Raw genomic sequence first — 23,884 nt, 5'->3', positions numbered from 1 at the left:
GGTGCGGCTAGAACACAGGGAGCAGGGAAGACTGCGATGCAAGATAGTCAGGAGACTGATGGCAGCTGCCAGGCCAGTCAGGGCCTTTTAAACTTGAAGTCTTTTTCTCCAGAGTAATGGGAAGGCTTTGACAGATGGCAGACAGTATAGGGATGGGAGGAAAGGGAATGAAAAGGTAATATTTGTTTTCCCAAAAGATTGATAATAGAAGGAAATGAAGGGGGGAAAGTGCGGATGAGAGAGACCAGTTAGAGGCTCTTGGAGTATTCCTGGACAAAAAGAGCTTGAATTAGGGGAGTGATTGTGGAAATGGAGAAAGATATCAACCAATTTTCACTGTTCTCCTCTCCTCAATTTTTTAATTCATTTTAAAGCCAAATCATGGGGTGCCTGGGTGGCTCAGGCATTAAGCGTCTGCCTTCGGCTCAGGTCATGATCCCAGGGTCCTGGGATTGAGCCCCACATCGAGCTCCCCACTCAGCTGGAAGCCTGCTTCTCCCTCTCCCACTCCACCTGCTTATGTTCCTTCTCTCGTTGTGTCTCTCTCTGTCAAATAAATAAAATCTTAAAAAAAAAAAAAAAGAAACTTGAAAATACAACATTCAGTGAATAAATGGCACATTTTCTTTTTACCTTTAACCCAACCTATAAGCCTCTAGCCGATTCAAAAGCTGTGTCCGGTCAGTCAATAAAGAGAAGGTGGCTCGTTTTCTTTAGGCTAACTCTTCTGTGGGGAGGGAAATAAGGTCTCATCAACAGCTAAAGAATTACAGAGGGCAGAGTTAAACTGTGCTTCAGAGTTAACTCCTGGAATGAAAAAAGCTCTTCATTTTCTCTAGACGCTATGGAAGCAATGTCTCTTGCCTAAATATGTTTCTAACTTGCCAGAAGAACCTCTTTTTGTACTGGATCTACTCCTATCTTCTTGGATTCTAGCATCCTGACTTGACTTCTTATATCAACCACCTTCTGAAAACTGTCTTCTGCCTGACCTGACTTCTCTGCCAACCACCTACCCTACCCAGTGCCTCTTTTGATACTATCATCTGTAACTTCTGCTCATGCTTGACATGATAGCCCAACTCCCTGGCTGTTTCTCAAGAGCAGACTGTTACTTAGCACTGATACACTTATTATAGAAAATAATGTCTAGGACTTGAGATTGGACCTGTTAATTTGAGAACAGTGTTGTATTAAACCTTTCTTAGATCTTTAAAATGCTTACTAACTGGGACTTAAGACTCTTTTGAGTAGGTTTCTCTGAAGACTAAAGTTAAGATTTTAGGGCGGGTGGTTCAGTCAGTTAAGAATCTGCCTTCGACTCGGGTCATGATCCCAGGGTCCTGGGATCCAGCCAAGTCTGACTCCCTGCGCAGTGGGGAGCTTGCTTCTCCTTCTCCCTCTGCTTGAGCCCCCCAGCTTGTGCTCTCTCTCTCTGAAATAATAAAGTCTTAAAAAATATAAAGTTCAGATTTTAAAATGAAATAGTTATTATCACCTCTTTCCCCCTATACTGGTATGGCCAGTAGTACATACTCAAGTACTTGTTGGGTGTATTATAGTCACCAAATTCCATATTTAATTCTCTTTGGTGTTACCAAGAAAAGTCATTCAGGTGCCTTTATTTCTGATTTCTTATTACTATAAAGCACTCTTAAATTACTTTCTTTATCCATAAGCTAGGAGAATATTTTATAGCAGCCATAAATATGATTTGAAACTAATGATGCTGCTATAGAAAAACCAGATCTTAAATTTACGGTTAAACACCAATTCTACTTAAGTCAAATAACTTACTTAGAATGTATGTTTATTAGCAATACAACATATGGCAGATTCACTTCTTGATATTAAAATAGTAAATTGACTAGTTTCTGTTTATATAAATAAGGTTGAAATCGGTACATTGTATGTAGTGCCTGAAAAACTTAATTATTTTATATATAGTATACAGGTATAAATGAAATGAAATTTATGTGGCACTGAGCATTAACTTCTTTCTGATATTCTGATTTTTAAAAAATATTTAAATATGTTTTAAAATTAATATGAAGAATGTTGATGACATTAATGTGCTTATTTTTGTATATAGTGTGTGTAATCTATTTCACTATTTTATAGTTGTGGCTTCTATATCATCAGAACTTTTAAAAAATTTCTAAAATATAGTAAGATTGTATCTTTGTTTCAGAATTTACTGAAATGGTATGTAGTATTTATTTCAGAGCAACTAATGATACAGTATGGGATTTTAGCCTTTTGTAAACCTATAATCTTATGTAGTTTCACCCATATGCAAAAAGAATATGATGTAAATAGTTGCAGCACCGAACAACAGGCATGAATTATTTATTTACAGTGAACATGTACATCGTACCGGTGAACTCATATGAGCATTTCTGACCGATGGGATATTTGTTTTACAGGAGGAAATAGAAGTAGAAATTATTTTTACAACTTGAATATATAAATCCCCGTTAATACCCATTCTTCTGCCAATTGTTACCACAAAATTGGCTAAAATTAATACTCTTCTGTCATAATAGATCAAGGCAATTTACATTTAGTTTTCTTTGTCTTTTTTGTTTGTTTGTTTGTTTTGTTTTATTCTCTCTACTCCCCAATTATTTCATGGCATTTCAGTGCTTCAGAGAATTTAGATGAGCTCTCTTCCTCCAGTAGCTGGTTACTTAACCAGAAGCACAATAAGAAAAGGAGAAAAGACAGGACAAGATTGAAATCTCCGTCCTTGACTATCATGAGTACAGCTGCTCGAACAAGGCCACTTCAGAGTTTCCACAAACGAAAACTCTACCGATTGAGCCCTACTTTTTATTGGACTCCGCAGGTAAGGCTGCCTATGGGAAAATGTGAACAAAGATTCTGTCATCAATGTGTTTCACATACAAGAGGATACAGATTATACATGATTGTTTAGAATAATTACATCTAGAAACCTTTAAATATATAGTTTATAAGACATAGCTATTGACAATAATAAGTGGAATTTAATAAAATTTTTAACATGGCAGTGTATTAAAATTCTCACATCTCCATTTTTAAAAAATACCTTTTATGCTTAAACTAATTTGGAGGAAAATTACATATCATAGTGGTTTAAAATTTTGCTAGTAAGGGTAATAAGGAAAACACAAGTGTACTACATATTTGTCTTTTGCTTAGTAAAAAAAAAAAAAGTAAAAATCTTCATAGCTGCCAGTTATTTTGTAGGAGATGGCATCACTCTCCTTTTTAGGTTTAGTATTTGTTAATCCTGGAGAGAATGTCTTTTCCTTTGTCTGGAATAAAAGCAATGCAATTTTATATATCCATGCTAATACTTTTTACAATTAAAATATACTTCATTAAAAACGTGCATTTTAACAATGAATTCTGTTACACTGGAAAGAAAACAAAAACCTGCATTTAAAAAAGCATATTTTTCATTTGTTAGCAGAATGTTAAATGTACATCTTTCAATACATACCTAAAACTGTGATAAAAGTCAAGATGAGTTACCTTTAGTTTTTGTTATATGATGTGCTTTTTAGGAAAGTTTCTTAATGGGAAGATATTTTTATTTAAAGTTTTTACATACAAAGTCATATTTTGTTTAATGATTTTTATTTAAATATGCTATACGAACTAGATAAATATTTTTTGAAATCGAGTTTGTAATTTCATAATTATACATAGAATTGCTTATTGAAAATGTTGAACGTATGAGTATGCCATAATAGTCTGACTGGAAGGAATTTGCTTGAGTAATTTAGGGGATTTGTTAGATGTTACTAGGATATATTCTCTGAGATTGTAAAGATTGGCCTTTATTCATCAAACAAAGGAAGAAATGAGTGTGAGATAGATGATTGTTACTAGGAGACTATATACTTTATCATATTCCACTCATTGAGCTAAGCATTTTCAGTACATTATTTTGTTATTACCTCAAAATGTAACTGTGAGATGTTGTTAATTCTCCTTTAGATGCAGAAATTGAGGAGCAGAGAGATTAAGTAACTTGCCCAAGGTCACACAGCTAGTAAGCAAAATGTCTGATTCCAAACACCATGCTCTTACCTGTTGTATTGATAATGACAAAAATAAACCAAATCTTTTTTGTTTTTGAAATCCGTTAAGACAGTATATTTGGGGGTATGGGAAGGGGCCTATCTGGTTAGAGGTATTAAGAAGTGCATCCTAGGGCGCCTGGGTGGCTCAGTGGGTTAAGCCGTTGCCTTCGGCTCAGGTCATGATCTCAGGGTTCTGGGATCGAGTCCCGCATCAGGCTTTCTGCTTAGCAGGGAGCCTGCTTCCTCCTCTCTCTCTCTCTGCCTGTCTCTCCATCTACTTGTGATTTCTCTCTGTCAAATAAATAAATAAAATCTTAAAAAAAAAAAAAAAAAAGAAGTGCATCCTAAAATAAGGGTTTTGAAAGATAAACAGACTTTTGAAAGGTTATGGGAGAATTAGAGAAAGAATTTTAAGTAAATAGGAATAGAGATGAAAAAAATGGTGGAAGAACAGGTGCCCCACTCCAACTTACCCTCCAAATTGCGAGGATATTCAGTTGCCAGTTATTTACCTTTCTAAACTTAATAAATGTCCTTTCTCTCAGGAAGCCTTCCTTGACATCCTCATTATAGGATATTAATATAGCACCTTGTTATAAAAATAAGCCATTATTTTAGTGTAATCATTTATTTCTCTGTTTTCTCATTACATTGTAAATTCTTAGAGAATAGGGACTGTGTATTTCTGAACCTACAGAGCTTTGAACAGTAACTGTCCCAATAGTGTATGCTCAATAAGTAATTTTTTGATGTATGAAAGAATGTAGTGGACACAGGAAGATATTTAAAAGGTAATGGAGAGTGAGAACTTAAAAGTTCACTTTATGAAATTCACTTTGTGAAAAGGTCTGTAACAGTAAGTAATGTCTAATAGAATTTTCTCGTAACGTTGGAAATGTTCCATAAATAACTGTGCTGTCTAATATGGCAGTAACAAAATACATGTAGCTATTAGCACATGAAATGTGGCTAGTGCAACTAAGGGACTAAAATTCTGTTTTATTAATTTTGATTTAAATAGCTACATACGGATAATGGCTACCATACTTGATATGACCAGTCTAGATTCATACTACCCTCACAGCAGTGAGTACATAATGGCACTCATTCTTGATTTCTAATACCATTCCCAGCTGAAAGGAAACAGAGGTCTTTGGAGAAATGAGTGATCTCCAGATGTGGGGAAGAGAGGGTATAAGATGAGCTTGGAATATCTCAATGTTAACAGAAAGCAAGAAAGTGTTACTGAAAAAAAAAAAAAAAAAGAAAGAAAGAAAAAAGAAAAGATGGGGGCATGTCAAAAGAACTGAGAAGCTAGTTTGAAGATGCTACCATTGGCCAAATTTAGGGCTATTTTGAACATCCAAATAACTAAGGACAGTAATGAGCCATTGAAAAAATAGGAAACCATGCATCCATACTGCTGACAGTCAAATTGGTTGATAGAAAGCAGAAAGTGAGAACTTTCCCATATGGTAGAATGCTGATTAATAAGTATGGATTGAGCACAACTGCAGAATTATTGCAGTGTTCATTGTAAAGACTGACGGGGAAAGAATCATCAGTAGATGATGAAGACTAACTTAGGTCATGAGAAGAAGGATACAGCTTCAGTATGCAGTATTTTGGCCAGGGATACATGGCCTGAATTTAATTATAAGGAAATATCAGACAAAGCCAAAGCCAGCAACATGTTATTAAGAAACCGTGAAAAGTGGCCTGTATTGTTTAAAAAGAAAAAGTCAGTATCATGAAAGTCAAGAATGACTGAGAAAGATTGAAAGAGACTTTTAAAAGATACATGGCAATTAAATGAATATTTGATCCAGATCAGAATTCTTTTGTGGGGAGAGGGGATTTGGGGAAAATTGAGAAAACTATGCCTTTGGTGGTAGATTATATAAAAGTATTGTTCAGTTTCTTAAACGTGATAACTGTTTTGCCATTTTATAAGAAAATATCCTTATTTTAGGAAGTATACATTGAAACATTATGAGGTAAAGTGGCTAAGACATCTATTTTATTTATTTATTTTTTAAAGATTCATTATTTTAGAGAGAGGAAGGAGAGTGCAGGGATGGGGAGGGGTAGAGGGAGAGAAAGAAAGAGTCTTAAGCAGACTGTGGGCTGAGTGCAGAGCCTGGCACAGGGCTTGATCTCATGACTCTGAGATCACAACCTGACCTGAAACCAAGAGTCAGATGCTTAACTGACTGTGCTACCCAAGTGCCTCTAAGGCATCCATTTTATGTAATAAATTAATTCCTATGCATGTACCATGGTACTAGTTATGTAGCATCCTTGGTAGAATTGAGAAAAGAATTTGTTTTCTCTAACACTTAATTCTGTAGCAGAATACTGGCTGAGAAAAGCTTCTATAAAGGCAATGGAGAAATTGGAGTTATGCTGCAATGTAGCATCTAGTAATTAGCTGATCACCACTCTCATGGCAATAAGTATATGCGTGAATTGCAGGGGAAAAATCATCATACTGGTAAAGAATTTAGCAAGACTTCTGGTTTCAACTCCCAACACATAAAGAGCCTGGAAGTCATCATTTCTACCATTACAATAAGAAAAAGTGAACAAACTGAAAATCAGTGCTTTTCATGGACCCATCAAAGAAATGAAGCTATAGTACAAACTACTACCCTGAATTATGGAGAGGAAAGTAACTCCAGAGAGCCACAGCTAAGATGTGCTTACCTGGAGCAGAAGCCACAGCAACCATACATTAGTTGGTAGGAACATCTAACTGGTACTTTGGATGAATTACTGGAGGCTGAGTATGGATTAGACTAGCTTGAGAGTGAAAAACTCCTAGGGACTGTAGTTTTAGAAGTCCCTCCACACATTCATGGACTTTGCCTCTAGGTAAAACCATTAGGTTCTCACAGTGAGATCCTCAGCGGCTGTGACGTGGAAGGGGACGGGATGACTTAGGAAATGAGGCCAGAAATTGAATACAGCGTTTTCTTCTAGGGAAAAGACTTCAGTAAAGTTATAGCTTACCTGGGAGAAAAGCATTTTTTCCACAGCTGTCCTCTGTAGGCTTTCATTCTGTCTCACCTAACAGGCAGTGCGGTGGAAAGTAAGAAACATTTGTTAAAGTCACAGACCCACTAACTGACTAAAATTTGATCATAAGATTATAGTAGATGCTACTGTAGGAGGTGTGCTTCCTTCCCTCCCTCCCTTTCTTTCTTCCTTTTCCTTCCTTCCTTCCTTCCTCCCCTTCCACTTTTCCCTTCTCTTCCTCTTCCCTTCCCCTTCCTCTGGATTTTCTCTTTCATAGGCTCCGTGCCCAATGTGGAGCATGAGCTCACGACCCTGAGATCAAGAGTCAGAGTCACTGCTGACTGTACCAGCCAGGCATCGCTGGTGTGGGTCCTTTCCCCCCACTTAGCCTCCACACCGACAAGGTTCTGGTACTGTAACGGTAGGTTACAGCTGCAAAGCATAGACTGTCTCTGAGGAGGAGTAATGAAGGAAGTTAAAAGTCAACAGGGGAGACAAAAACAAAGACACTAGAGGAATTTTGAGTCCTCTGGCATTTACAACTATAGCGGATATTACACATAGCCCGCTCTTAGCCAGATTAACATAGTGCCTCACGATAAAATTCTGTTTACCTCAGGGTGCTGGCTGGCTTAGTCGGCGGAACTTGTGACTCTTGGTTTCCAGTTGTGAGTTCAAGTTTCATATTTGGTGTAGAGATTAATTTTTTTAAAAAGATTTTATTTATTTATTTGACAGAGAAATCACAAATAGGCAGAGAAATAGGCAGAGAGAGAGGAGGAAGCAGGCTCCCCGGCGCTAAGCAGAGAGCCCGATGTGGGGCTCGATCCCAGGATCCCAGGATCACGACCCAAGCCGAAGGCAGAGGCTTTAACCCACTGAGCCACCCAGGCGCCCCGAGATTAAATTTTTTTAAAGTTCTGTTTACCTCAGATCCTGTTACCAGATATATCACATAAAGCTTTAACAAAAAATTACAAAGTATGCTAGGAACTGTGAAGAGACAAGGAAACTATCGGAACCAGGCTTACATAGGACAAAGATGTTGAAGTTCTCTTAAAGAACTGTGATTAATACATTGAAGTCTTTAATGGATTCAGTAGAAAACATGTATAGGTACTACAAGCAAAAGAGATGTAAACTTTTTAAAAATTCAGTTAACAGATAATGTTTATCACTTTCAGATGTAGAGGTCAGTGATCAGTCTTCTATAATACCCAGTGCTCATCACATCAGGTGCCCTCCATAAAATCCGTCCCCCGGTTATCCCATCCCCCCACCTCTCTCCTGTCCAGCGACTCTCAGTCCGTTTCCTATAATTAAGAGACTTTTATGGTTTGTCTCCATCTCTGATTTCATCTTGTTTTATTTTTCCCTCTGTTCCCATGATCCTCTATTTTGCTTCTTAAATTTCACATATGAGTGAGAGCATATGATAATTATCTTTCTCTGATTGACTTATTTCACTTAGCATAATAACCTCTATTTCCATCCACATCATTGCAAATGGCAAGATGTCATTTTTTTGATGGCTGAGTTGTAGTCCAGTGTGTCTGTGTGTGTGTGTATGCCATATCTTCTTTATCCGTTCATCTCTTAGTGGCCATCTGGACTCTTTCCATAGTTTGGCTATTGTGAACACTGCTGCTATAAACATTGGGGTACAGATGCCCCTTTGGATCATTACATTTGTCTGCATGTGACTGTCCAATTATCCCAACACCATTCATTGACGAGACTGCCTTTTTCCATTTGCTATTCGTTCCTGCTTTGTTGAAGATTAGTTCACCAAAGAGTTGAGGGTCCATTTCTGGGTTCTCTGTTCTGTTCTATTGATTTCTGTGTCTCTCTTTTTTGTGCCAGTACCATACTGTCTTGATGATTACAGCTTTGTAATATACTTTGAAGTCTGGCATTGTGTTGCCACCAGGTTTGGTTTTCATTTTCAACATTCCTTTGGCTATTCGAGGTCTTTTCTGGTTCCACACAAATTTAAGGATTATCTGTTCCAGCTCTGTGAAAAACGTTGATGGTATTTTGATAGGGATTGCATTGAATGTATAGATTGCTCTAGGTAGCAGAGACATTTTAACACAATATTTGTTCTTCCAGCCCATGAGTGTGAAACATTTTTCCATTTCTTTTTGTCTTCCTCTATTACTTTCATGGGTGTTCTATAGTTTTCTGAGCAAAGATTCTTTGCCTTTTTGGCTAGGTTTATTCCTAGGTATCTTCTGGTTTGGAGTGCAGTTATAAATGGTATTGACTTCTTGATTTCTCTTTCTGTCGCATTGTTAGTATATAGAAATGCAGCTGATTACCGTGCATTGATTTTATATCCTGCCACGTTGCTGAATTACTGTATGAGTTCTAGAAATTTTGGGGTGGAGTCTTTTCGGGTTTACACATAGAGTATCACGCCATCTGTGAAGAGTGAGAGTTTGACTTCTTTGCTGATTCGGATGCCTTTTACTTTTTTGTTGTCTGGTTGCTGATATGAGGACTTCTATTACTATGTTGAATCATAATGGTGATAGTGGACGTCCCTGCCGTGTTTCTGACTTTAGGGGGAAAGCTCTCAAGTTTCCCCCCACTGAGAATGATATTCATTGTGGGCTTTTTGCATATGACCTTTATGAAATTGAGGAATATTCCCTCTATCCCTACATTGTGAAGAGTTTTACTCAAGAAAGGATGCTGTACTTTATCAGATGTTTTTTCTGCATCTATTGAGAGATTCAGGTGGTTCTTGTCCTTTCTTTTATTTACGTAGTGTATCACATGGATTGATTTGCAGATGATGAAGCACCCTTGCAGCCCAGGAATAAATCCCACTTGATCAATGGTGAATAATCCTTTTAATGTACTGTTGGATCCTACTGGTTAGTATCTTGGTGAGAATTTTTGCATACACATTCATCAGGAATATGGTCTGTAATTCTTTTTGTCATGCTCTTTGTCTGATTTTGGGATCAAGGTAAGGCTGGCCTCATAGAAGGAGTTTGGAAGTTTTCCTTTCATTTCTGTTTTTTTACACAGCTTTAGAAAAATAGGTATTAATTCCTCTTTAAATATTTGGTAGAATTCCCCTGGGAAGTCCTCCGGTCTGGACTCTTGTTTGTTGGGAGGTTTTTTTTGTTTGTTTTTTTGTTTTGTTTTGTTTTTGGATTCCTGCTTCAGTTTCCTTGCTGGTTATGGATCTGTTCAGGTTTTCTATTTCTTCCTATCTTAGTTTTGGTAGTTTATAGGTCTCTAGGAATGCATCAATTTCTTCCAGATTGCCTAATTTGTTGGCATATAGTTGCTTATAATATGGGTTTTTTTTTTTTTTTAGATTTTATTTATTTATTTAACAGAAAGAGATCACAAGTAGGCAGGAAGGCAGAGAGAGAGAGGAGGAAGCAGGCTCCCTGCTGAGCTGAGAGCCCAATGTGGGGCTTGATCCCAGGACCCTGGGATCATGACCTGAGCCAAAGGCAGAGGCTTAACGCACGAGCCACCCAGGTGCCCCTCATAATATGTTCTTATCATTGTATCTCTTTGATGTTGGTGGTGATTTCTCTCTTTCAAATATGTGATTTTATTTATTTGGGTCCTTCTTTCTTTTTGGTGAGTCTGGTCAGGGATTTATCATCTTATTAATTCTTTCAGAGAGTGAGTTCACAGTTTGATCTGTTCTACTATTCTTTTGGTTTCTATTTCATTGATTTCTGCTCTAATTTTTATTAATTCTCTTCTCCTGCTGGGTTTAGGCTTTCTTTGCTGTTTTTTCTCCAGCTCATTTATGTATAAGGTTAGGTTGTGTATTTAAGACCTTTCTTGTTTCTTGAGAAACACTTGTATTGTATACATTTCTCTCTTAGGACCACATTTATTGCATCCTAAAGGTTTTGAACAGTTGTGTGTTTATTTTCATTTGTTTCCATGATTTTTAAAAAATTCTCTAATTTCCTGGATGACCCACTCATTCTTTAGTAGGATGCTCTTTAACCTCCATGTATTTGAATTCTTTCCAACTGTCTTCTTGTGATTGAGTTCCAGTTTCAAAGCATTGATGCAGGGAATGATCCCAATATTTTGAGACCTGATTTGTGACCCAGTATGTGATCTACTCTGGAGAGAGTTCCATGTGCACTCAAAAAAATGTGTATTCTGTTGTTTTGGGGTGGAGTGCTCTGACTGTATCTGTGAAGTACATCTGGTCCAGTGTGTCATTCATAGCCCTTGTTTCCTTTTTGATCTTCTGCTTAGATGATCTGTTCATTGCAGTAAGAGGGGTGTTAAAGTCCCCTACTATAATTCTATTATTAACAACACGTTTCTTTAATTTTGTTATTATATGGCTTATATATTTGGCTGCTCCCATGTTAGGGACATAAATATATACAATTATTAGATATTGCTGGATAGACCTTTTAATTATGATATAGTATTCTTCTGTATCTCTTATTATAGTCTTTGATTTAAAAATCTAATTTGTTTGACATAAGGATTGCCACCCCAGCTTTCTCTCTTTTTTTTTTTTCCCAGCTTTCTCTTGAAAGAATACCATACCATTAGCATGATAAACTGTTTTCCACCCCCTCGCTTTCAATTTGGAGATGTCTTTAGGTCTAAAATGAGTCTCTCATAGACAGTATATTGATGTTTCTTGCTTGTTTTTATCCATTCTGATACCCTATATCTTTTGACTGGAGCATTTAGCCCATTTACATTCAGGATAACTTTGAAAGGTTTCAGTTTAGTGCCACTGTATTACCTGTAAAGTCACTGTTTCTGTATATTGTCTCTGTTCCTTTCTGGTGTGTGACTTTTGGGCTCTCTCTTTGCTTAATGGATCCTCTTTAATATTTCCCACATGACTGGTTTAGTGATCACATATTCTTTTAATTTCTGTTTGTCCTGAAAGGTTTTATCTCTCCTCCTATTTTGAATGACATCCTTGCTGGATAAAATATTCTTGGCTGCATATTTTACTTACTTAGCACCCTGAATATATTATGCAGTCTTTTCTGGCATGCCAGATCTCTGTAGATAGGCTGTCTGCCAGTGTAATGTTTCTACCCTTATAGGTTATGGGCCTCTTTTTCTGAGCTGCTTTCAGGATTTTCTTTGTCTCTGAGATTTGCAATTTTCACTGAAGTGTTGAGTTGTTGACCTCTTTTAATTGATTTGAGGGGGATTCTTTGAAAATCCTCCTAGACTTGACTGTCTGTTTCCTTCCCCAGTTTAGGGAAGGTCTCTGCTCTAATTTGTTCCAATATACCTTCTGCCTCTCTCTTTCCTCTTCTTCTAGGATCCCAATGATTCTAATATTATTTTGCTTTATAGAGTCAGTTTATTCTCACTTCATGATCCAGTAGTTGTTTATCTCTCTTTTTCTGAGCTTCCTTATTATCCATCATTTTGTCTTCTCTATCACTAATTCTCTCTTCTGCCTTATTTATCCTAGCTCTTAGAGCCTCCATTTTTTTTATTGCATCTCATTAATAGTCTTTTTTATTTTGACTTGATTAGATTTTAGTTCTTTTATTTCTCCAGAAGGGGCTTCTGTAGTGTTCTCTATGCTTTTTTTTTTTTTTTTTTTTTTTAAAGCCCAGCTAGTATCTTTGTAATTGTTATTCTGAATTCTAGTTCCTACATCTTACTTATGTCCATACTGATTAGGTCCCTGGCAGTCAGTACTGCTTATTTTTCTCTTTTTTGAAGTGAGGTTTTCTGTCTTGTCATTCTGTCCAGAGAAGAATCAATGAATGAGAGGAGAAAAGATTAAAATGGCAACTATGACTGCAGGGAAATAGACAGTAAACAAATTAGAAGAGACTTGAAGCCAGAAAAAAAAAAAAAGAAAGAAAGAATGTAATCAGGTGAATAGAACAGAGCAATACACGAGATTTTGGGTGTATTTTGGTCTGTTTATTAGAAGAAACTGCATTCCAAAATTGTAAAGACAGAAAATGTTATGTATATACAAAAGTAAAATTAAATACAATGATAGAATAGAATGTAAGTGTAAAAGTGAAAATTAAAAAGATTTTTAAAAGTTGATTAAACTTCTTGAAGAAGGAAAGAGAAAAAAATTAAAGTTGAAAGACTAAGGACTCATGGGAGGAAAAACATGAATTTTATATACTATTTTCTTTTAGTGCTGGAGTTTTGCAGTTCTGTGTGATCAGTAAATTCCGTCTTAGCTGAATGTTCTTGCTGATCACTTTGGGGGAGAAGCCTGTTGCGTTGATTCTCAGGCATCTTTTTCTGAAGTTGAATTGTTCTGTGTATGCCAGGGGTCCAGATTAAGTAATCTGCACCAGATTGCTCTTTGTGGCTTTTATTCCCTGAAGGCCTTCTGTACTGCTTTAGAGGATGAGAATGAAAATGGCGGCCTCACAGTCTTCAACCCAGGCACTGAAAGCTCGGGGCCCCACTTCTCAGTATACCCTCGGAAAATCATTGAGTCATTCCTGTCTCCCTGCTCTTTGTCCACCCTCCATGGTCACCGAGCCTATGACCATGCATTTCTCTCTCAGGCCTACAATCCCATTTTGAATTCTCCAAACCCTGAAGACTCCTGTGACTTTCATTGGCATTACTTCTCCCGGACATGGTGGGGTTGTCTCACTGGGGCTCTGCTGCTTACTGGGCGCCTGGTCGGAGAGCAGTTGGTGGACCATGCTGTGTTTCACAGTTTATGGCATCCCCAAGATGAGAGCCCACTCTTGGGCTCATTGATTGAAACCAGCTTCCCTGTTTCAATGACTGAGAGCTCTGCCACTCTTCAACCCCAGTCTTTCTGTTACCCTGAGAATCCTGTGATACACTGTCCTACAGAGGATTCTACCCTGCTTTGCCACCTGAGCACCTTCTTGTGTGATTTATCTTCTGATATATTGCCTCGGATTTATTTCTCTGCACCTCCTACCTTACAGAAGTTGTCTCTATTTGTAGTTGCCACTGTTCTTTTCTTAGATTTGTGGTTGAGTTTGCAGGTGTTCAGAATGTTTTATCAGCTATCAAGCTGAATTCCTGGGACCAGAAAAAACCCAAGTTCTACTCCTCTGCCAACTTGGACCTCTTGAGAGATGTAAACTTTTAAGAATCAAAAGTAAATGCTAGAAATCAAAAACACTGTAACCTAAATGAAGCGTACCTTTCATAACCTCATCTGTAGACTAGATATGACTGAGGAATGAATCAATAAGCTTGGGTAAGGCAAATAGAAACTTCACAAACTGAAATCCAAAGAGAAAAATGAATGAAAAAACAACAGTGAATCTAAGATTTAGAGGGTATTTCAGAAGGTCTCTCATGTGTAATTGGAATACCAGGAAGAGTAGAAGAATGGAGCAGAAAAAATATTTGACGTAATAATACATTAGAATTGTCTAAAGCACTAAACCGCACATCCAGAACATTCAAGCAGAAGAACATTAAGCAGGATAAATACAAAAAAAAAAAGAAAGAAAGAAAGAAAGAAAGTGAAATACCTAGGCATAACAAATTCAAACTGCAAAAAACCAAAGACAGAAAATCTTGAAGAAAGGCAGAGGAAAAAAAAAATCTTATCTATAGAAGAATAAGTATATGAATCACAGTTGAGTTCTCATCAGAAATCATACCATGTAAGTGAAAAGAGAATAGAATGAAATCTTCAGTGGGGGAAAAAAATGTAATGGGCATAATTCTGTCTTTCCCACAAAAGATATTTCCATGCTCTAACTCCTGCTATTATGAATGTGACTGTTACAGATTGAATCGTGTCCATCAGAATTCATATGTTGAAATAACATAACCCCTAGAATGTGCCAACCTCTAGTATTTCAGAATGTGAGCTTATTTGTAAATAGGGTTGTTGCAGATGTTATTAGTTAAGATGAGGAGATTAAGATGGGCCCTAATCCAGTATGACTGATGTCCTCATAAAAAGGAAAAGTCAGGTGTAGATGCATGTACACAGTGTGAACATCATGTGGAGGTGAAGATTGAGATCAGAATTACTCTTGAGTTAACCAAAGAATGTCAAAGATTGGCAGCAAAAAAAAACAGCAGCAAGGGGAGAGGTGTGGGACAGATTCTTCCTTTTAGTCCTCAGAAGAAACCAATTTTACTGACACCTTGATCTGAATTCTAGCCTCCAGGAATATGAAAAGTAAGTCTGTTGTTTAAACCACATGGTTGTGGTACTTTGTGATGGCACACCTAGCAAACTAATACATTGACCTTATTTGGAAATAAGGTCATTGTAGATGGAATTGAGTTAAAGATCTTAAGAAAATTTTGGATTTAAGATTAGCCTGTGAGCCTGTGAAGGAAATAGAGAAATTAGAGGCATAGAGACACAGAGAAGAAGGCTATGTGGGGATGGAGGCAGAGACTGGAATTATGTTAAAACAGCCATGGAACACCAGGAGCCACCAGAAGCTGAAAGGGTCAAGGAACAATTCTGCCACAGAGCCTTTACAGGAAGTTCAGCCCTGCCAACATCTCAGTTTTGGACATCTGGCCTCCAAAACAATGAGAAATAAACTTTTGTGGTTTGAGCCACCCAGTTTGTGGCAATTTTTTTTATGACATCCCTAGGAAACTAATAACAGAATTTGTTACCAGAAGTTGGGGTCCTGCTGTAATAAATGATAAAACTGTGAACATGATTTTGGAATTACGTAATGGATAGAGGCTGAAAGAATTTTGAGGTGAGCCTAGATTCTGTTGAGAGTTCCAAAAGAAATGAAGAGGATGGAAGGCAAAGGTGCTTTCATGTTAGAGAATACATACATTGTCATGAACAGAATGTTACTAGAAATGTGAGCATTAAAGGTACCTTTGATAAGATTTTAGAAGGAAATATTAGAAACTGGAAGAAAGATGATCCTTGTTATAAGGTTCTAGAAAACTTGTCTGAAAATACTCTATTTTTGAATGGAAAATAAAACTTGTAAACATTGAACTCATAGATATTTAGCTGAGGAAATTATCAAGCAAAGTTTGGAATATAGTGTAGTTTCTCTTTGCTTTTTATAATAAAATATTAGAGGAAATAGATAAATTGGGGAAGTACTTGTTAACTAAAAAGGAAACAGAACTTGATAATTTGGAAAATTTTCATCCTGTTGCCAAAGCCAAACAAAAATCATGTAGCATTATCTGGAGAGAATCCCGGGGTTTGTCTAGACAAGTTTTTGCCAGAGAGGTTAGGCATGTGATGCAGAGATCCAATCAACCATCTTAGTAGAAGTCAAAAAAATAATGGGGTTATCCATTATTATTATTATTTCTTGGGGGGAACCCTCTTGTCTAATGACAGGGATCCTCTTGATATATAGGAGAGACCCACAAGGCTTTTGAGAATTTTATATTGACAGAAATAGACTAAAAGGAGCAGAGACTGGATGAAATGAAAGTTGTTAGATACCCAAAAGTTTACAGGCAGGAAATGGACTGAGAGAGCTTACTACTCAGCTGCAAACACATACTGACATTCACAAAAATAGAAGGTGTATCATAGAACTGAATATGAAAGGGAAACAATAAACCTAGAAGAAAACATAGGAGAATACCTTCATATTTTAGGGATAGTCATATATCTTTTTTTTAAGATTTTATTTATTTTAGAGCATGGTGGAGGGGCAAAGGGAGAGGGATAATCTCAAGCAGACTCCCCACTGAGTACTGAGCCTGTTGCAGGCAGGGCTCAATCCCATGACTCTGAGATCATGACCTCCGCCAAGATCTAGAGTTAATTGCTTAACCAACTGAGCCACCCACGTGCCCTGCGATAGTCATTCTTAAAACAAAACACTTAAATAATTGTTAACTTGGGCTTAGTTAAAATTATTAACTTATTTACATTAAAAGCAGCATTAATAAAGTCAAAATATGCACTGGAGAAAGATAGTTGCAGTGGATACATCCAAGAAAGATTTTGTTTCTTGGATATATACATATACACTTTAAATGGCTAAAAAACAAGAAAAAGACAAATCGCCCAATTAAAAATAGTTACATACTTTAAATTAATTCAAATAATAAATTCTATGTATATATTACCACAAGAACTTCTTCTAAATAAAAAATAATAGGCATAAAATTTTAACAAATCTTTCATAAAAGAAGATAGTATGGCCAATAACCCTATGAAAATGTGCTTAAAATCATTACTCGTCAAGGAAATGCAATTAAAATTACAATAAGATATCACGATATGCATCTACTCTTCTAATTTAGAAATTCCACTTTTAGGAACTTTCCAGAGAAATGAATACATATGTACACAAAAAGACTTGTATAAGAGTGATAAAACAGGTTCTTTATTCACTGTAGCCCCAAATAGAAAGCAATCTTAACTGTCCATCACCTGGGGCACCTGGGTGGCTCAGTCAGTGAGAGCATCTGCCTGGCTCGGGTCGTGATCCCAGGGTCCTAGGATCAAGTCTGCTTCACCCTCTCTCTTTGCCCCTCCCCATTTATGCGCTCTCTCTCTCACTCAAAATCTCAAAAAATGTCCATCAGCAGGAAAATTATGGTATATATACATATAGCAGTAAAAAGGATGGACTGATACAAAAATATAGATATATTTCCTAGACATTATGTTGAGTGAAAGGAAAGAGTACATAGTCTATGATAAATACAAACAAAACTTACTGGTATTCATACAAATAAGGATTTGTGGTAACTTTAGTCGGGGGGTGCTGTTGATCAGTAAAGGATGTAACCAAGGTTTCTAGGTTGTTGGAACTGCTTCCTATCTCAATCAAGGTGGTGATAGTGGTGGTTGCCAGGTATATACATATGTAAAAGTTCATCATGTTATATATTTTCTTCACCATAGAAGTACATGTTATATATTTTCTTCACCATAGAAGTAGGCATGTGGCTCGTGCTACACATTCAGAGTTACCTCATTCTTTTTCCTTTCATCATCTACTGTAGTATAATAAACCATCGTGGGGCGCCTGGGTGGCTCAGTGGGTTAAAGCCTCTGCCTTCGGCTCAGGTCATGATCCCAGAGTCCTGGGATCGAGCCCCACATCGGGCTGTCTGCTCAGCGGGGAGCCTGCTTCCCCCTCTCTCTCTGCCTGTCTCTCTGCCTACTTGTGATCTGTCTGTCAAATAAATAAATAAGATCTTTAAAAAAGTAAAAATAAAAAAAAAACATTGCAAATTTGAGTTGTTTAAAACAATTATCTTTCATGTCAATTGCCTGAGTTGTTGTTCTTTCAGTTTTACCTAAGATCTCCTATAGTTGCAATAAGATGGTATCTGGGGTTGGAGTCATTTGGAGGCTTGAATGGGCTAGTGACCTTGACTTCTTTTTCTCTTTATGTAGTCTCAGGCCTTTTCATGTGGTCTTTTCACATGGTTTCTTTAGCAGGGTGGTTTTATATTGTGACCCAGGCATTCAAAAATGTAAATATGAAAGCTGCCAGTTCTTCTTAAGACTTAGGCCTTAAACTAATATGAAATTTTCTGTTCAGTTTATTGGGTAAAGCAAATCAGTATGGGATTTAATATGGAAACAACTATTCAAGGGCAAGAATATTGGGAGGGAGCTGTGGTTCATTGGAAGCCATCACTGGAGGTTTACTACCACAATCCATTCTCTGGTTCCCATTTATTGACCTCTCATACGTAAAAAATACTTACTCGCTTCCCTGAAGTCCCTTGTGTCTCATCCCATTACTTCATTAAGCTCAGGCTTAACGTCTTGAATTTATCATATTAAATCATGCCCAGGTATCTGAAAAAAATACTTTTTAAAAAAAATTTATTTAAAAATATTAAAAAAGTAAATTCTACCCTAATGTTGGGTTTGAACTCATGATCCCAAGATCAAGAGTCACATTCCTTACTGACTGAGCCTGCCAGGCACCGCTGAAATGAGACTTTTAAGGTATAGGTCCCTCACATTTGCTTCTTTAGGTATAGATCCTCAAATATAGTTCCTCTGGATGGAAACGCTGATTTGTAAACTAATGTAATTAAATTACTTCCTTTACACGTACCCAACATAACAGTGAGATAGGGATAATCAGAATAGACACTGCTCAGATGGGAAAATGGGAGGAATATAGCAGTTCTGAAATACAGAGGCCCATGTTACAGATTTGTTGATGTGGGTCTGTTTCTCTGGAAGTGGTTTTTGTAGCTGTTATGTCTGCTTTCTGAGCTCTTGGTTACATTCTGTCATCTTTTCCATTTAAAAGATTCCCCTTTTTGCATGTTTTAGTTTTCTCAGCATACTTCCTGACTGAAAAAGGCTGAAGGCCCAGTCCTTTTAATTTTGAACTCTTTCTTAGTCCAAGTTCAAGTTGTTAAAACTTTGTAGATTTCTTATGTATCACATGAAAATAAACTCCACTGAACAGAAATCCTATCTGCAAATATCTTCAAGACAGATCCTTCTGAATTTTGGACTTTGTGTGGAGGGTGCAGTGAGACAGTATGCTTAAGATACTTAGAAGCACTTTCATCTAGCAGAGAAGATCATTGAAAGTCTCCTTTAAGATTCTTAGAAACCACAGAGCACCTGGCTGGCTCAGTTGGTGGAGATTGTGACTCTTGATCTCGGAGTTCTAAGTTTGAGCCCCATGTTGGGTATAGAGATTACTTAAAAATAAAACCTTAAAAATCCTTTGATAGAATTCTGGACTGAAGCCAGGCTTTATCAACCTGCCTCAAACCTTCCTAAGGTTTTAACAAAGGGTCTTGCAGTCCTACCTGAGAGATCTTGATTCTGAAGCCAGTTTTGCTGGCCAATTCTCTCGTTTTGGTCTGTGCGTTGATATCATTTCTTACTGTGTGAACCTTTTACTCTCTGGAGTGGCCAGAAATGGGAAACAGTCTTAATTTTTGAACCAGCTGGTCTTGGTTCTGTTTTTCCCCTAAGTTCTTTTTGAAAACTTAATAGCTCCATTTTGATCACATTCTATTCCATCTGTAATTTATCATAGATAATTAAATGAAGCTAGTTGGTACTTTGAGCATACTCTGCCTAAAAACTTCCTTAGCCAGTTCTATGAATTCATTATGAACCCTTTTTATCCTCCATATTTCCACAGGCAACTCTTAAAGTACTTGTTCTGCCAGAGAATAAAGATGAGAGAAAGAAAGATACAAGGATTAGAATGATTATTTAAAATTCTTGTTTGTAGAGGCTATGATTCCTTTGCTGGGCAAAATTAATAAACATAAATGAGTATGCATTTTTCTTGATTTTGCCCTTTTCACAATATCTATGAGAATGTCAAATTATCATAGCTAAAATTTATTTAAAAAATTATGTGCGAAGCATTGTTTTAACTTATAAATGCTTTATTTGAAAAATAGCTTTATTTCTTATTTAATATACCCCGTCTTATATGCAGAAACTGATGTGTCATGAGGAATGAAAAGATAAACATATTTAGCACTATTTGAATAAATGGAAGTACAACATTGTAGTTTTCTTTTAAATGTTAATGCTGAATCTTAACACTACTTCTTCCATGAGTTTCAGCAAAGCTCCTCTTTCCTATAAAATCCTGGTGCACAGCAACAATTGTTAAAATCCATGTAATTTCTAAAGCTATTTTAATTTTTTTGACTTTTTTTTTAAAGATTTTATTTATTTATTTGACAGACAGAGATCACAAGTAGGCAGAGAGGCCGGCAGAGAGTGAGAGGAGGAAGCAGGCTCCCCACTGAGCAAAGAGCCGTATGTGGGGCTCGATCCCAGGACCCTGGGAGCATGACCTGAGCCGAAAGCAGAGGCTTTAACCCACTGAGCCACCCAGGCACCCCTTTTTTTGACTTTCTTATTCTTTTAGCTGGATCACATATTTTGCTGTCTAATCTTCTTTGTTACTATAACACTTTAGTTTATTCTTGGAGAATGTATGCCTTTTTATGCTTGATATAAGATTTCTTGATCTGCCAAAAGTGTAGAAATATCTTCAGATTCAGGAAAATGAATTGGCATGCATTAATAAGATATGAATATGTTTTCCAGAATGATACCCTAGTATAAGTCTTAAATGTAAATGTGGCCACAAGTTTACTTTCAATTACAATTTCATTTTCAATTAAGAATTTTAAAAATGACGGGGCGCCTGGGCGGCTCAGTGGGTTAAGCCGCTGCCTTCGGCTCGGGTCATTGATCTCGGGGTCCTGGGATCGATTCCCGCATCGCTTGCTTCTCTCTCTCTCTCTCTGCCTGCCTCTCCATCTACTTGTGATTTCTCTCTGTCAAATAAATAAATAAAATCTTTTTTTAAAAGAAAAAAAAGAATTTTAAAAATGTCTATTTGTCCATAAATGTTTCTTCAACTCTTATTATTATTGTTATTATTATTAACATATTATGTCTTTTTTTACCCCAGGGGTACAGGTCTGTGAATCATCAAGCTTACACATTTCACAGTACTTATCATAGCACATACCCTCCCCAGTGTCCCTAACTCAGCCACTATCCCTACCGCCCCACTCCCCAGCAATCCTCAGTTTGTTTTGTGAGATTAAGAGGATCTTATGGTTTGTCTCCCTCCTGATCCAATCTTGTTTCATTTTTTCTTTCTCTATCCCCCACAACCTCCCATCCTGCCCCTCAAATTCCTCATATCAGAGAGATCATATGATAATTATCTTTCTCTGATTGACTTATTTCGCTCAGCATAATGCCCTCTCCACCCATGTTGTTGCAAATGACAAGATTTCATTTCCTTTGGTGTCTGCATAGTATTCAATTGTATATATATATACCACATCTTCTTTATCCAATTCACGTGTTGATGGATATCTAGGTTCTTTCCATAGTTTGGCTCTTGTGGACATTGCTGCTATAAACATTTGGGTTCATGTGCCCCTTTGGAACACTACATTCCTATCTTTAGGGACGCAGTAGTGCGATTGCTGGGTCATTGGGTACCTCTATTTTCAACTTTCTGAGGAACCTCCGTACTGTTTTCCAAAGTGGCTTCACCAGCCTGCATTCCCACCAACAGTGTAGGAGGGTTCTCCTTTTCTGCTCCCTCGCCAACATCTGTCATTTCCTGACTTGTTAATTTTAGCCATACTGACTGGTGTGAGGTGGTATCTCATTGTGGTTTTGATTTGTATATCCCTGATGCCAAGTGATGTGGAGCACTTTTTCATGTGTCTGTTGGCCATCTGGATGTCTTCTTTACAGAAATGCCTGGTCATGTCTTCTGCCCATTTCTTGATTAGATTATTTGGTCTTTGGGTGTTGGGTTTGGTAAGTTCTTTACAGATTTTGGATACTAGCCGTTTATCTGATATGTCATTTGCGAATATCTTCTCCCATTCTGTCATTTGTCTTTTGGTTTTGTTGACTGTTTCCTTTGCTGTGCAAAAGCTTTTGCTCTTGATCAAGTCCCAATAGTTCATTTTTGCCCTTGTTCCCCTTGCCTTTGGCAGTGTTTCTAGGAAGAAGTTGCTACAGCTGAGGTTGAAGAGGTGCTGCCTTGTTCTTCTCAAGGATTTTGAGGGATTCTTGTCTCACATTGAGGTCTTTCATCCATTTTGACTCTATTTTTGTGTGTGATGTAAGGAAATCGGTTTCATTCTTCTGCATGTGGCTGTCCAATTTTCCCAACACCATTTGTTGAAGAAACTGTCTTTTTTCCAGTGGACAGTCTATCCTGTTTTGTTGAAGATTAGTTGACCATAGAGTTGAGGGTCCATTTATGGGCTCTCTATTCTATTTCACTGATCTATGTGTTTGTTTTTCCGCCAGTACCATACTGTCTTGATGATGACAGCTGTGTAATAGAGCTTGAAGTCTGGAATTGTGATACCACCAACTTTGGCTTTCTTCTTCAACATTCCTCTGGCTATTTGTGGTCTTCTCTGGTTCCATATAAATTTTAGGATTATTTGTTCCATTTCTTTGAAAAAAATGGATGGTATTTTGACTGGGATTACATTAAATGTGTAGATGGCTTTAGGTAGCATAGACATTTTCACAATATTTGTTCTTTCAATCCATGAGCATGGAACGTTTTTCCATTTCTTGGTGTCTTCCTTAATTTCTTTCATGGGGGCTTTATAGTTTTCTGAGTACAGATTCTTTGCCTCTTTGGTTAGATTTATTCCTAGGTATCTTACAGTTTTGGGTGCAATTATAAATGGGATTGACTCCTTAATTTCTCTTTCTTCTGTCTTGCTGTTGGTATATAGAAATGCAACTGATTTCTGAGCATTGATTTTATATTCTGACACTTTACTGAATTGTTTTATGAGTTCTAGCAGTTTTGGAGTAGAGTCTTGGGTTTTCCACATAGAGTATCATATCATCTGCAAAGATTGAGAGTTGGGCTTCTTCTTTGCCGATTCGGATGCCTTTTATTTCTTTTTGTTGTCTAATTGCCAAGGCTAGGACTTCTAGTACTATGTTGAATACCAGTGGTGATAGTGGACATCCCTGCTGTGTTCCTGACCTTCGGGAAAAGCTTTCAGATTTTCCCCATTGAGAATGGTACTCGCTGTGGGTTTTTCATAAATGGCTTTGATGATACTGAAGTATGTAACCTCTGTCCCTAAACTTGGAAGAGTTTTGATCAAGAAAGGACGCTGTACTTTGTCAAATACTTTTTCAGCATCTATTGAGAGGGTCATATGATTGTTATTCTTTCTTTTATTAATGTATTGTTTCACATTGATTTGAGGATGTTGAACCAACCTTGTAGCCCAGGAAGAAATCCCACTTGGTCATGGTGAATAATCCTTTTAATGTACTGTTGTATCCTATTGGCTAGTATTTTGGTGAGAATTTTTGCATATATGTTCATCAAGGATGT

General features: G+C 37.1%; 1 protein-coding gene across 8 annotated transcripts in view; it reads left to right on the top strand.

The window, feature by feature from the left end:
- Positions 1-23,884, top strand: part of KANSL1L (KAT8 regulatory NSL complex subunit 1 like) — a 136,353-nt gene that overhangs the window by 61,477 nt on the left and 50,992 nt on the right. For 6 of the 8 annotated variants that reach the window (XM_059393399.1, XM_059393398.1, XM_059393395.1 and 3 more), the window contains one exon: positions 2,644-2,848. In XM_059393399.1, coding sequence (XP_059249382.1) covers positions 2,644-2,848 — 205 coding nt within the window. The remainder of the gene's footprint in view (positions 1-2,643; positions 2,849-23,884) is intronic. The other 2 variants (XM_059393401.1, XM_059393400.1) reach the window with 2 other exon arrangements.

The sequence above is a fragment of the Mustela nigripes genome, chromosome 3 (genome assembly GCF_022355385.1).
Source record: "Mustela nigripes isolate SB6536 chromosome 3, MUSNIG.SB6536, whole genome shotgun sequence".
Taxonomy (NCBI): Eukaryota; Metazoa; Chordata; class Mammalia; order Carnivora; family Mustelidae; genus Mustela; species Mustela nigripes.
The sequence above is the reverse complement of the archived record's forward strand: the minus strand, read 5'-3'. Positions and strand labels throughout refer to the sequence as shown.